Source organism: Aptenodytes forsteri, unplaced genomic scaffold (assembly GCF_000699145.1).
Source record: "Aptenodytes forsteri isolate BGI_AS27 unplaced genomic scaffold, ASM69914v1 Scaffold23, whole genome shotgun sequence".
NCBI lineage: Eukaryota > Metazoa > Chordata > Aves > Sphenisciformes > Spheniscidae > Aptenodytes > Aptenodytes forsteri.
Window position 1 is genome coordinate 6109326 of NW_008796043.1, and position 15403 is coordinate 6124728.

General features: G+C 40.6%; 1 protein-coding gene across 1 annotated transcript in view; it reads right to left on the minus strand.

The window, feature by feature from the left end:
• Positions 1-15394, minus strand: part of LAMA3 (laminin subunit alpha 3) — a 122638-nt gene extending 107244 nt beyond the window's left edge. The window contains exons 1-3 of the mRNA XM_019473746.1: positions 15260-15394; positions 12834-12932; positions 9393-9545 (exon numbers count right to left, since the gene is read on the minus strand). Coding sequence (XP_019329291.1) covers positions 9393-9545; positions 12834-12932; positions 15260-15394 — 387 coding nt within the window. The remainder of the gene's footprint in view (positions 1-9392; positions 9546-12833; positions 12933-15259) is intronic.
• Between the last annotated feature and the right edge of the window lie 9 nt (positions 15395-15403).

The following is a 15403-nucleotide window of genomic DNA, read 5'->3' on the forward strand; positions in this document are numbered from 1 at the left end:
GTAGATGACATCTGCTTCAGCTTGTCATACAGTTATTATATTCTTTTACACAGATGCTACTCAAAGCGCTGACACAGCCAGTCTCGTCTCATAACAGGTGATACCTTCTCATAAGCATGAGCAAAATAGTAGCAGTGAATTCCATTTCCACTGTGCTTCCACACTGCTGAAGAAATATGAGACATGCTCACTTATAAATCAGTGTCACCCTGGGCTATAACCTTTCATAAGCATCTAAAGGATAAAGTGGCCAAAATGAAGGCACACAACAGTAAAACAGCTGAATCAGCATGTGGCACCTGTCAAATACGTATATGCCACATCTGCTATGCAGCTGTGGAATTTGCTTAAGCCTATGACTACTCAATGCGTGTGAAGCTGAAGTACTGTCCAATATGTGTACTATATCAGGAACCCTGCAACACGCTCCTCTAACAAGTCTGCCAGTGCAAGAACTGTCTCGCAGCACAACACTTTGCACACTTCCATATAAACCACAAAATGGAGGAAAAAATGTATGGCAACTTCAAACTACCGTTGCATATGAAAACCTTCAATTCACATGCAGCTCACCTTACATCTCATAGTTTGAAATGCTGCTCAGGTTTGTACAGTCACATTCAGAAAGGGGAAAGGGATAGGTCTTGATAAAAATTAAATTAGTTTTAGTTCATGACAATGTATCACCAAAACTTAGTCAAATGATTTGGTTCTGACCTGGATCAAGGATGCAGAATGATCACTATGATTGAATACTGACCAAGTTGATGAATGGTCTCTCCCCAGATCTGATGAGGCAACAACAGCAGAAAAAGAATCCTTGGGTTAGCAAATAAATTCTAGCTAAAGATAGAGGAGTAACCTTGCTGACATAAGACCTAGAAAAGCAACCATTAAAACCAATTTTAATCACATATCCTAAGCTGGCATTTCACTAATTTAAATCTTGATCCCATTGCACTGACAGAAATAAGACCTACCCTGAAAAAAAGGCATAATGAACTCAAAGCAGTGTTTTTCTTCAGTCATTCAGTTTTGGGAAAGAAGTGAGTTTCTTCATTTTTTAAAGAATGTTTATTTGGTTGCTTTTAAGTCAAATTTCTTTCATTTAAAAACCAACCATTTTTCAAAAGGAGTGTGAAAAAGTAAGTAAGCATAAAAAATAACTGCTCTTTTGCTGCAATTATATAATAGTAAAAAAAATTTCACAAAAAAAAATCTGAAATATGGCTTAATAAAAATTCTGACAGTTTTCTTATATGAATAAAGAATTAAGTTTAAAAGTAGAAACAGTATTTTGTTTCCAGTAATGGAAACAATCCACTCTGAAAATGCACGCTTGAAAGAAGATGTATTCTTGTAAATGCCCCGACACCATAACCTGCTGTAATCTAGCAGCATGGGTCAAAACCGATGGATTGTCAACAGCTGGAATTTAACCAGTTCCACACTGATGTGACCTTTTCCTGTTCACTCAAGTTTGTTCAGATATGAAATGCTCTGGCAGGCAGTGGGTGTTCAGTTGAAATGCTCTGGCAGGCAGTGGCCTTGAAGATTCATAAAAACCCAGATAAAATTTTAAAAAAATCATCCAGTAGAATGAGCAAAATGTCTTGCTCATCTGAGAATGGAAATTGTAATTCAGCGTTAGGAATTACTAATATTACATTCTAAAGATAGAATCATTTCTATAGGAGCCCTTACAGGTGAATTTAAGACTGTTTGAAATGCTCTGGCAGGCAGTGGCCTTGAAGATTCATAAAAACCCAGATAAAATTTTAAAAAAATCATCCAGTAGAATGAGCAAAATGTCTTGCTCATCTGAGAATGGAAATTGTAATTCAGCGTTAGGAATTACTAATATTACATTCTAAAGATAGAATCATTTCTATAGGAGCCCTTACAGGTGAATTTAAGACTGTCTTAAAAGAGCTCATTTAAATTGAATGAGAATCACACTGTACCATTATCATTGATGATACAATATTCATGATCTCTAACAGCATGCATACTACTTATTTTAACCCAACAGAAAGAAAACCTCCTATGACCCATCGCATTCTCATGAGAATTCTAAAAATGACAATAATATTCATTAAAAAAATCTTTTCTCCATTTTCTCCTTAAAAGTTTAAACAACTCTTTAAATAGAGGAATTTCCAAGGTTTGTCTGAATTCTGAAATACATATGCAGATGGAAGAAAGATGCATATACAAAAGTATAGTACATTTTCCTCCACTCCTACCACCATAGACTCAATACAGAATACTAAAATACTGGAATGACTTACTAGTTAAATGCTGGACATGAACTAGTACAAAAGAAAAACACACTATGTTCTGAACAACCATTATGTTGTGCTCTGCACATGTAGGAAAGGATTGTTCTCTCTGTTCGGCTCCTGAAGAATAAAAATTGCTGGAGTGTGGCAATAACAAGAACACAACTAAAGTCAGGTAGACCATCTATCTGATGCGTTCTGTAGATCTCAAGACGTGTTCAAAAAGATACCACAACAACATCTCTTCATGTAATCTGAATTGTAGAAGTACAGAGAACAGCTGTTTCTAGGAGGATGGTGTTTCCTTGGACTGTATTAGCAGATATATCTACACCACCAAAACTTCCCTCAACATATGACTGCTCTTCTAGGCTTCTGACATTATCTTGAATAGTGTCACTGTGGGTGGCATTGCACATCACTCAGAAGATAGTGAGGTGCCTGCACTGAAGGACCTCTGCAAAAAATGCCCTGCATTAGCAGACATGCCACCTTTCTCTACTTGCTGGATACGTTAGAAAAGAAAGTGAGAAAGAGGCAGAAATCTGATGATCATTCAGTACCTAAACTAAACTTCTCAGACATGGACCAATGCAGGAGTGGGATTCAAGGAAGTGTGAATTGTGCATAGCACCTGCTCCAGAACACACCTTAGTGCCACTGATTTCACGGGGTTGGCATGTGCATGCCCATTAGTTTCTTAATGAAGCCTTAAGGTCTTGAGCGTTGATTTTTCTCAAAGACCAAGACATAAAAATAACAATCTATTAAAATGAAATAAAAATCCCATGTACTCTGGTTAAAATGAAAGGCTTTGATTTCTTGTGGTTGCAAAGAGGTCAGCACCCCCTTTCTTCAGTGACCTCTCAGTAGGACTTGAGGCACCCTTGCAGATCCAGAAACTTAATAAAACACTCCTGACAGTCAGTATTTGGTAATCCCCAACAAAGTATTTTGCAGATGAAACTGTAATATAAAAAACGCCAGCTAGAGAGAGCTGACCCAGCCTTTTTGGCAGTTGCCAGCTACTCTTCTGGGCATATGGAAAAGCAGCTATGGCAGAGGTGTAGAGAAAAGCCTATGTGGGTAGTATCTGAGAGGCATTAGATCCACTGAATGTGTTCCATACAGTTTAACAGCATACACATATATACAGCAATGCTAACAGTGTGTAAACAGTGACTGGAGACGCTCCCATTGCGCAGCACGCAGAAGTCATTCCTTGCATGCCAGCTTCACAGTCCGGGGTGCAGAAGTCAAGAGTAAGCGCAGGACTTCCAACATTGTTCAGTTAGCACTGCACATGTTGTATTCGTATCGCTTTTTCACTTAACTAGCCGCCGACGTTAAAAAGCTACACTTTTCTTTAGTTATGTACGTCAGTGCCTGTGAACATGCCTCACTGACATGGCTGGAGATGTTAAGTCTTTTCTCCATCACAGTCAATGAGCAGGACCAGAAGGGAGAAGCTCTCCATGCTTCACAGGCAGTATTCTGGAAGGAAGGAACACTTCCCAAAATGAAAGGGTAGTCCATTGCCCAGGTTCAATCAGTCCTTGGACTTTGTGCCAAGACTGCAGGCAAATATATCAATGATTGTCAGTTATTATCCTGAAATTTCTCATGCAGCCACTTTTCCACTGGGATTTGGACAAAGACCAACTCAATGCTCATAATTATTTCTTACATATGGCCTATTTCTTCACAGAACACTGAAGCTATTCATATGGGAAAGGATTCGTACGATTCAGACCTCAGTTGTCCAGGAGATAAACATCCCCCTGTGAGGGCTGCAGTCCAAAGTAAAAAGAGCACAGTAGTACTGTCAGTGCTGGAAGGAAACACAGGGAACACGGAGGGTTGGAGGCTATCAGGAGAGGTTCTGCTTTTACTATATTGAGTTGAAAGTGAGGTATTTAGGACAACATATCACAAAATGAAAGTAACATGTAGGAATGGGCATAGGAAGGGAGGTGGGAGAAGCAGAAGTTCAGACATCAAGGGAACACAGACCTTCCTAACGGGATGCTGAAGAAGAACTGGAGGAAGGCAGTGTCAGGAAAGCTAAAGAGAGCAAGACTTGAAAGATTTTTTTCTGTACATTTTGAGAATAATACCAATTTAATACCAAACCCACATTTTAAAGCCAATGACATAGATCTATTAATGCAAACATAAGAAAAAAGTTACTGAACCATTCAAAAGTTCTTTAATTAAAACTTTAAGAAAACGCAACACATTACCTACATCTTAAAGGATAACATATGAGCAAAAAAGGATGTAGTTAGGGTATTTCCGTGATTAGGGCTGGCAGCTCAGAATGAGCTGCTTGTAGCGTGAGTGAGGAATAAATGCAGCGTGCATTACCCGATACAACTTTCAGAAACTTCTATCAGACAGCTGCTACTTGATCAGCTGAAGTTGTGTTAATCTAGAGTTCGCAAGTAGATTCACCTTACTGTGGTATGAGCCACAATCAACTAACTTCAAAGCGTAGTGTTTTGCGGCATGATCCAAAGTCAGCTTCCTGCACAAACTGAAGTACTCAGAACCAGAGTTCTCTAATAGGAAGTAACGCAAGATTCTCTGTGACGTTAGCATCCCCATTGTGGTGTATTGCAGGGACACTATTTTACCTTCCCCAGACCTAAAAGCCCCTTTTCTCCCCAGCGTGAACCACAACAGCAGAGCAGGGGTCAGTGCTGCTGCGGAGGCAGAGCTGTGCAGGGGTTCCAGAAGAAAGGCTTTGTCTCACTGCTGGGGCAGTTCTGTAGGACCACAGAAGCTTTATGCAGTGGTTCTCGTGCCCTAATTTGTAGGACTTCTTGGTGTTATTACAGAGGTTACACAATTCCACACCGGAGCTGGGTCTAATTTCAGGGTCAGCGGTAATACAAAGTCTTCAATAGTGAAGCACAATGAATGCAGTGACTATTTTTGGAAGCCCAGGTCAATGCAGCTTATGATAAATCTCCCACCACCTTGACAGTTTCTCCCTACAGGAGAAGGGCCTAAAGGACATTTTATATTATATAGAATTGTAGTTAAATTAACTGTAACTTCAGACCCATTTTAAGAAATTATGTCAGATCTTTCGTAAGTTAAGAACTATTGCTTTTAATAACAACGAGCAACAGCTGATTAATATTCCCAACAACAAATATTGTTTGTAAAGCTATGCACATAAAGTATTGCTATCAAATATAAAAATTGAAGAAATACTTACCATATAAAAGCAACTCAGAACATTTGCCAAACTGTGAGGCTTTTTTACAAAATGTTTACATGCTTTAATTGGCAGATAACATAAAAGAATCAAGTCCTCCACAGGCCATACCACTTATCTTAGATTTATGGTTGAGTTTCCCTCCCTCCCTAATAAAAGTACTAATTTGGACATTACATTCCACTGTGTGCCTTTAATTTACAACAGTGACTAACAATATCGCTACATAAAAACTATTCAACATATTAGTGCACAAGACTTCACCAAGTCTGAGTCTTTCAGCACTATATTACTACCACAAAAGCACAGTAAAGAAATGACACATAACTAAAAGCAACAATAAAATTTGTGGACTACACTTTTTGAAGTGTAACAGTTAGTTAGACATTTCTTTTTCATCATACACTATCATGCTACCCTGAACCTTCATCTTCTACTTCTGAAGACAGAATTCAGAAAAATACCTGGGGGAGTATTACTGTAATACCTGCTGAGCATTAAGAAAGCCAAAGATCAGGGCACACCTGCTAAAATTAGGCAATCCAAAGAGTCAGGGGAAGGGCAATGAACGTAAGCCAGACATTCTGGATTCAGAAGTTTAAAATATGTTGAAAACTACATTGGGAAAATCAGGACCAATTAAAGGAATAAATGAGACTTCATTTGATCCAAATATTTTAAACAAGTCAGGAATAGCCACAGTATAAGCAGGTATGTATGCTAACAGGGTGAAGAGACTGCCTCAGGGATCAACATTATAATTATTATTCAGGACTGTGATTGATTAGAAATGTAACTATAGTACAGAAAGTCAGAAAGGGAAGTAAAGCGGGGCTTCTGCTTTAAGGTTTTTGCTTTTTCTCATATTACAAAGTACAGCAAAATGATCATTTTTCTAGCAGAAAGATTTAACATCCTGAAGGGATTTTGACTTTCAAAATCACCCCTAGTCCTTGTGAAATAGAAACAGGTGGGTGTTCTGTTCCAACTCCATGGTAGTGAGCGCTCAAACCTCCATCATGGTGCAACTATTCAATTAAATATTGTCATCAGACCACGGCAAAAGGCTCCACTGGGACTCCGCTCTCAGTCTTAAAGATATAATGGCAGGAACGCAGCAAATGAAAAGCTTTTGACATTGCACTAAGTTCTGCTTCCTCTAATTGTGAATATTTGATGACCAACTTACAACTCAGTCATTGCTTCCCTGCACGCATATGTACCTTACTCTTCGTCATGTTTTGCACATGCAAAAACATTCCTGTATTTTGTTTGCAGAAAAAGGTGCCTTGTGTCAAAATGAGGAACAGGACAACTACTCAGTGAGGAAAACTACATCCCCACTTTCAGTATTACAGCCTGTGGTTCTGCAAGCTATTTAGGCACACATCTAACTTTAAGAACATTTATTTTTCCTTAAAAGCCAAAACCTTCATTTCAGCTCACTTGAGGGGGAATTGCACTGTGAAAATTTCTGTCTCTGTCAACTACTGAGAAAGTCTGCATGGCTAACACAGACTAAGCTCTTAATTTTTAGGACCCTGAAATAAGGTAAGGTGAATTGGGGTCTCAGTGTTTACCTGTTCGCTTGAGTAGACTTACTCTGTCACAGTATTTAATTTCCTTCTTCATTATTAGTATTGTGCACTACTATATGAATTTGGGGTGTAAGAACACTAGGCAAAATGTCAAAAGTGAATCTCAAGTTCAAACAAATCCTGAGATTAAGGTTTAACTGACTGAACACAGATATGAGATGATGTCTGTGAAGGGGGGGGGGGGGGGGGGAAGAAAAATCACATGAACACACTAAACCCTCATCCATCCACCAACTAAAATTATCCCTTCCTGATCACAAGACCTGAAGTCATTTTGACCTTTGTTTTGGGTTTCCCTCATTTCCAAGTAAGGGAATTCAGAGTCATCTTTCCAAGTGGTACCAGAGTAAAGAGAAACACACAGCCTCCCGCTGAGAAATCCTTTAATAACTACAAGAATTTTAGCACATAGCGGTTGGTCTCCAAGGAGTCCCATGAGAAGAGGGCACACAGTCCACATCCCTCCTCCAAAGGAGGGCGGTTTCTCAGAAGTTTACTCAACACACAAATGATAAGGTGTCTGTCAGTAGGTCCTCCAAAGAAGCTAACAAGTACACAGTGGGAATAGAAGTTTTGGATGGAGCAATGTGCTACAGAAGTGGATGATGATGATGCACAAGTGTTGGTCACAAATACGCTGGACTACACTGCAAGACAAATTACAGCCTGCCACCTAATCCTGCGTCTTGCAGAGACCACAATGAATGCAAGCAGCTCAGAAAGTAAGGTCTGCTTTACTGGGAGGTGACTGCCTTCCCATGCCTATTCATAGCACCCTTCTCTGCATTCAGCGTCCCTATTCTGTATGCCCAGCCTGAAAGACACACTTCCCTACAGTTTGCTGGGAAGAATGAGCAACTCACTTCACAGGAGCACAAGGCACAACTCTACAGTGTAACAGAAAGAGCAACACAACTCAGAGATAGGTTCGACCACTGTGTACTAGGCTAATGTGGACACTGTGGCCTAAAAATTCATCAGCTCCTACGTAGCTCTCCCTTCTTTTGTGGTACAGTGGAGAAAAGCAACCAAGAAAACAGGCATGTTATTAATTTAATTAATAGAAACACAAATTCACAAATTCAAAAATCAAATTCAAATATGTACCTTACTCTTCGTCATGTTTTACACATGCAAAAACATTCCTGTATTTTGTTTGCAGAAAATTTCAAATCAAAAAACAAATTCAAAGTTTAGTTTAACTACTGATATTCTCTATCTTAAGTTGTGTAGCATTTCTGCACTGCTGGTATACTGGATCCAAAAACACTGAATTAAGATATCCTCAAAATGAGAGCCATTCTGAGGCTCCTGAAGGACAGGAGCATTAAAACCCCATGTAACAGAAGTAGTAGAATGGTTTTGCACCTGGATCCCCAACAAAATGGCAGCTAAGTCTTACAGAGAAACTATTTTCCTTAGTTATTTCTCCCCTTGCTGCCAACTAAATTGAAAGCCTATTAAAAAAAAAAATCCTGTCCTATATAATCAGTCAATAAACAGTTACTCCTGTCCAAAGTACATATGCATATGTATATTATGCAGCCCCCAACATATATTTATAGCCATATGTTTTCAGCTGGTGTGAACTTGCAGAACGTAACTAATTTCACTGGATCAGTGCCTAATTATGGCAGCTGAGAATCCGTCCCTATGACTTAAAATACAAATACAGAGGCTTTACTGTTAGCTACTTGCCTATCGCCTGCAGAGGAAATACAGGTGTTCATGTTACTGTCATATTACTAATTCATATTACACTGGTTTTGCTGTCCCTCCCCTTTTAGACCATGTTATCATTATTTTTCTGTTCTAAGAAACTGTCTATCTTGAAGATCTTACCGGATGACAAAGAAACCAGAAGGACCCCTGAGGCAAAAGCAGACTCCAAACATTATTCTCAAAATGTGTGTATGGTAAGAGATCATGAAATATCTCTCCCTGTGGGCCCATGGAGAAGGAGAATATGAAATGGAAAGTAGAGCCCCAGTTTCAACTGACTAATCCCCCTGGTAACCTCAGGTTAACAAATTACAGTGTCTGCGCAAGAAAGCACAAAGTCATCGAATCTGTGTGATGCTGGTGGGAAGAACCCACACCAAAATTCCTGAGGAAGATAATCACTTTAATAAAGTTAACTTGGTAAAAAAATACAGAACATAAACCAGACAAAAAAGGTGTGGTGCTGGAAGTTGAAATCATCAGTTCAAACATCTCTCCCAACTGCAGAGCTTGTATATAAATGCAAGAAATGATCAAACCTCACCCAATAGCTCATGCGCTTACCTGTCCCAGATCTAAAGTGACATTGACTTCGTTGTACTTCAGGCCCATAGAAAGAGGAGGACTTTGCCACCAGCGCTCCGTGCCATCAATTGCATTGGTTACCGGGTGAGCTTTATTGGGATCGGCAGCATTGCAATAATCACAGAACTGTCCCTGAAACACAATAAATTAAAAAGATGGTCTCAGCTGAAACCTTACGCACTGCAGAAGTATGCTGCTGTTAACTGAGATTCTGAACTGGAGCGTTGACTAAAAGTGGGCTTAAATTTTGTTTCTCTCTTTATATAGTGTAATTTTTAATGATAAATGATTCCCCTGGTGATTAAATTACACACTTATACACTGAAATACACTAAATTTTATGTTAAACACTAAAATTTCAGAGGTCTCTTTAAGGAAACTACAATAAGTCTTTGTTTATTAAGGAATTTATTGAAACTTTGGTGAAATTACCTATATTACGTCTGCAGGAAATTAATGAAACAAAGATTCTTAAAAATGACTTAAGACCAACACACAAGTTATCCTCAATTATCCTAAAAGACCGTGAAATATCCACATATGTACATAGCCTGTTATTAATAAAACCATAAAAAACACTCTGTTGCTTGCCTGTAAGTTTGGTGTTACAATTTTATAACACTGCTTTCATTGTTTTTCATGCCATTATAATACATTCTGAATCAGAGACTTCTGAACAATACGTACTCATGGAAAATGCAATGGACCCTATAGACTGTTCCCTTTAAGTTTCCCTTTGAAGAATCCCATTGTATCTTCATTTGCAGGTTACCGCCCAATTTCCAGTCCACAACTAAAGCCACGCTCCAGAGATGCCCTGATAATCTCTCTTTGATAGTTTCTAAAGCTCTTTGTACCCTTCTGTACAATAACGATGAATAAACTTCAGGAAACTTAATTGTCTTTTAATTTGGCATCTTGGCTTGCCCCACAAGTACTATTTTTATCTTCAAGAAACTGCATTTTACAGTCTACCAAGATTAGTGCCGAAGCATTGTAATTAGTTATTAAGGGATCTTTTTAGTGTCCCATTCACTTCTTACTCCGGTCACTGGGTGGAGATAATCAGTGAAAATGCTAAACTGTGCCAAGCACAGATCTTTGTAGAACCCCAACAGAAAAATGACAGTTTCATTAAATGGCAGTACCCTCTTAACAGTTACTTCAGTTGGACAGTTGCTTAATCCATTCAGCCTGTGAGGTCCTGACACTGTGTTGGACCCGTGTTTTAAATAAGGTAGCGTTGGCACCATTCTCTTTATCAGCTAAGCATATTTTCATCAAAAAGATGTGACAAATCTTTTGTTGTTTCTACAACCCACATTGCCTGGCATGAAGTATATTCCTACCTTTTAAGTATTAACAGAATCCCATATAACTGCCATTATTTTGTTTGTCGCTGCTGTCAGACTAACCAGTGTAAAGTAACTGGAGGAATCATACTTGTCCACTTAATAGAGGAATAACATTAGGGCTCTCACATTCTTGCTGGGTACAGTCTTGCATGCGTGGCGAATTTAAGATGTTTATCTCTAGCAGAATTTGTTTAACATCTGCCATAGTTACTAATGGATGGAAACTACTTCATCATTCTCATGTGATACAAATACACCATCTTGTGTCTTTCAAATACAAAACATAGATGTTCACTGCATATTTCTGCAACAGCAGTAATAATTTCAGCATCTGCATCTAGCAATGCTTCCATCCTCATCCTGCTCTTCCAGAAAGCCCAGAATATGATGTTGTTTCCAGAAGACATGACTACCATTAGCTGTTCTGATTCAGCACTGCAGGTGTCAACCTGGCTGAAGGTTAACTCTTGAGAATTCAGAGTTTTTTAGAGACTTACTAAATCCTCACGTACATAGGTTGGTTAACTATGTCTGGCATCATGTTATAACACGATTCTCCTCCAGCTCTGTTCGAGAAGATGGTTTGGCTGATTTTCGTACAAACTACAATATGCCAGGACACTGCTGGATTCAGATACAGTTTGCTGCAGCAGACACCACATCAGCCCGCATGTAGCTAGCATAGCTACAGGCAATGCTGCCAGTTTCTGCAGTGATGACACAGAACATCGTGTCACTATCTGCAAAATCAATACACTGAGAAATCAATCTATGCACCAACATCTGCAGTTACCACCACATCAGAGCATCTTTCTTGACAAATGCATACTTGGAGTTCTGACGTATATATGTTACAACAGTACAAGCTTCCCCGAATAGTTTTATAAAGCGCATGAAACATTGTCTTTAGATCTAAATTCACATTCACAATGATCAGGCTGGAAATACACAGGAAACAGTTGCTGCTACAGCAGTTTCAGCTCTGATCTGGAAACAGCCTCAAAGAAAGGCTGAATGAGCAGAAAACAATGGGGAGTATTAAATGTAAGCATTACATTTACATGCACCTATGTGATTTCAGTATATCAGAGCACTTGATCTGAACTGAAGATACCATCTTTTTCTTTTGGGGCACATAATTCAAAGAATTTCATTGCAACAGCTGGAGTTTCAGTTATTTAAAGTACATTCCAGCAACCCTGCCAACAAGGCAGCAAAACAAAAAATGAAAGAAAATAAATTATTGGACAGAGCAGCCTTCTCTGCTTCCCACTGGCAGTATCTCAGGCACGCTGTGCTCAGCCTGTCTGCTACGGGACACGTCTCCATTCCAGGAGTCTGGACCTCGAGTCTTTGTTTGATTTTGGCTGCAGTTCATCAGGCAGGGCCTCGAGTCTTTGATTTTGGCTGCAGTTCATCAGGCAGGCAGGTGTGCATTTGCTGGTGACCTTGTTACCCTCCTTTCCCCTGGTTCTCCTGAGTGAAGGAGAAAACTGGAACTGCATGGAGTTTGCTGAAATACGCCGGTGTGGACCAGAGACACCCAGGGATGAAAATGTCTCGCCTGTATGTTATAGAAAGCGATAGCAATGAAGGATTTGTTCACTATTTAATACCTAGCAGTTCTGCACCCACTGGCAGGGCAGGACAGGTTGAACTTCAATTCACACCCGCACACCACTGTGAACAGACTAGCAGACAAAACCAGGCATGCCATTTATCTGTCAGTTGCTGAAATATTTTACACTGCAGTGCATCTCTTGCCTGTAAGTTAAAGAAAGCGATAGCAATGAAGGATTTGTTCACTATTTAATACCTAGCAGTTCTGCACCCACTGGCAGGGCAGGACAGGTTGAACTTCAATTCACACCCGCACACCACTGTGAACAGACTAGCAGACAAAACCAGGCATGCCATTTATCTGTCAGTTGCTGAAATATTTTACACTGCAGTGCATCTCTTCACTCAACACTGTTCTTATTAAGTCATTGTCCCACTCACCAATGTGCTAAATAAGGGAAACATACTGCTTTCCACAGCCTATGTCCAGCACTGCCTTAAGAGCCTCAGTTGAGCTGCCCGTGAAGGGACTGTCCACCCCACCGATAACCTCACAGAAGAGCTTTAAACGACCTCCAAACACTCCTTCTGGATTTGCCGGGTACTACAGGCTTCATTAAAAGACACATCACCAAATGACAAGCTGAACGAGGCCAATGGCAGAGCAGTGGAAATGAAGCTGGGGCTGCTCTTCCTCTCTTTGCCTTATTTTCGGTGCTTGGGATAGCCCTGGCAACAGAGCTGCCTGCTCCCTTCGTCACAATGAGGATCACCCTCTGCAACTTCTTTCCAATTCCCCTATTCATAGAGCAACAGCTGCAATCCAGCCTTGTAGAGACCCCAAAAGTGAGTGACTCAAGTGTATGGCGTCGCTTTAACTTGATCTGGCCTGACACGGCAGCTATTACACCTATCACTTTATGTAAAAGCCGCATGACCTTCCCTCAGACTCTTAAGAAACAACACGTGAATACTTATGTTGATTTTAAATCCTTCTATGTAAGCTCAGCTTCTGTAAGAGTTTAATGCACTTCTCTCCAATTTTCCACGAAAGAAGAGATTCTCTTATTTACAGTGTCTTTGAACTTGTGAGGTGGAGTGGCTTGATAATATGTACATTGTGCTGTTATCACATTTTCCTGTGGCTGGATTTCCCTGGCCTTTTGAAAGACTTTCCAACCCCTCTTGAACCACAACAACTACTGGTAAACCACAGAAGTATTCATGTTATGTATCTCAATAGAGCTTTGTTAAAACTGGAGAGAGACGCTGCTGTATCCGTGCTTACACAAACGCTGTAAGAGGCACAACATGCCTCCTTGTGCCAGGACTGAGCTATCAGTAGTCCTTCTGGGAACTTGAATCAGGCATGAACCATCACTGCCTTCTAACCTAGGACCTGTAAGGCAAATATTTAACAAGAGGAACTCCCCCTTTTCTAGCCTCTTCCTCTATACAGCAAACCCTCATTTCCAGTTGGGTGTTAGTATATGAAGGAAACAATTACGAAAACCATCAATGGCAATGCGCATCATACAACAGGCTTCATTCCACTTGCTTGACATGTTTATCTGATGTTTGCTTTGGCTGATTTTTGTTATACTGTAATTTCTGATATTCCAAGGCACGTTAGTATGAGATTTCACTGCAGCAGTGGGCTATAGCATGCTGCTGAGAGATTATTTGGCTTGCTATTCACCTGGTGGCATGGTTGTTTCAGGCAACTTTAAACATGGGTGTTGCGTTCAGTATGGAGGGATGGATGCCTACACTTCAGAGGTGTGTTAGAGGACCAAGCAGTTTCCTGATCATCACAACCTTTTTTTGTAACCTTAGTTTAAGCATGTAATACCTGTGACCGAGTTTTCCTATCAGTAAAACTGTGTATTACTCAGCCTGTAAGCATCTCCAAAGCACTTTGAGCTTTTTATGACGGAGGGCACTACACATATGTAAGGTAAACTGAGATTTCACGGTGAGGCAGGGCGGCATGGCAGAGAGAAGTTCAGGGCAAAGCACACTGCTGGCTATGGCTGCCTAATGAAGTGCGACGGCAGGCTGCGTGATGGTGCATGCTCCCTTCTGGCACATGACAAGGAGTACATATGCTGCACCTTCTTAGTCCTCTCCCCCTTTCTTGAGCATCTGTCTCCATTAAAAAATGAGACGAAAAACTCTCTTATCCATTGCAACCTCTTCTGAAACCAGATATTAAGGGTTATTTTCACTATTAAAAAATACAAACACCTCATAAGACTTTGAAACACTAACCCTTCTTCCAAGATGCTAAAAATTTACTTGCATTCTTTCTGTATTGCCTGGAGTCAGAAAGTGGACCTTAAAGCTTTCAAAATCCCTTTCAAATTGCAGTTTCATTCTGGCTCTCTTCTCCTCTCACCAAGACAGAATACAAATAAAATAACTTTGGAAGGTCTGAGGCTTTAGGAAAGTCCCCCCTTCAACAGAGTTCTGATCAAACTGATACTGAACATCCAGCGCAGTACATCACAGAGTTCGGTGCATTTGTTACTCCTTCCTCACCCTCTAACAGACATGTTCATACAAGTTTCTACCAAAGGAAAAATGTATTTCCATTAACCCTTTGCCGGGAGTTTTGCCGTTTACCGTTGTCTTTCTTGTGACTGGCACAAAATGCGTGTAATAATCTTACGCTATGCTAGGAGAGAACATCATCATCCTCGCTGCCCTGCGTGCTTATACTCCCTGTCAGAGTCCCAAGGAATCTGTGGCTTCCTCCCCCAAGCAATGCAAGGCACAGACGACGAGCCTCACATTTAGTGCTTGTAAAGTACCACAAAGCCACCTGACTAAAACCCGACCTCTTTTCCCGCCGCCCCCCGGAAAGATGCCCGCTCTCCAGTGAGAGGTTACCAGCGCAGCGCGTCCCCATCCGTTCCCCCCTAGGCTCACTGCTTTACTCCCAGAAGAACCACGCTGCTCTCCGAGGACCGAGGGCCAAGCGCTGAGGCCACAAAACACCGCTTGGGTACTCCCTAAGCCACCTCCAGGCGCCCGAGCGCCCGGCGGGACGAGCGGCTGGCGCATCCCCGGGAA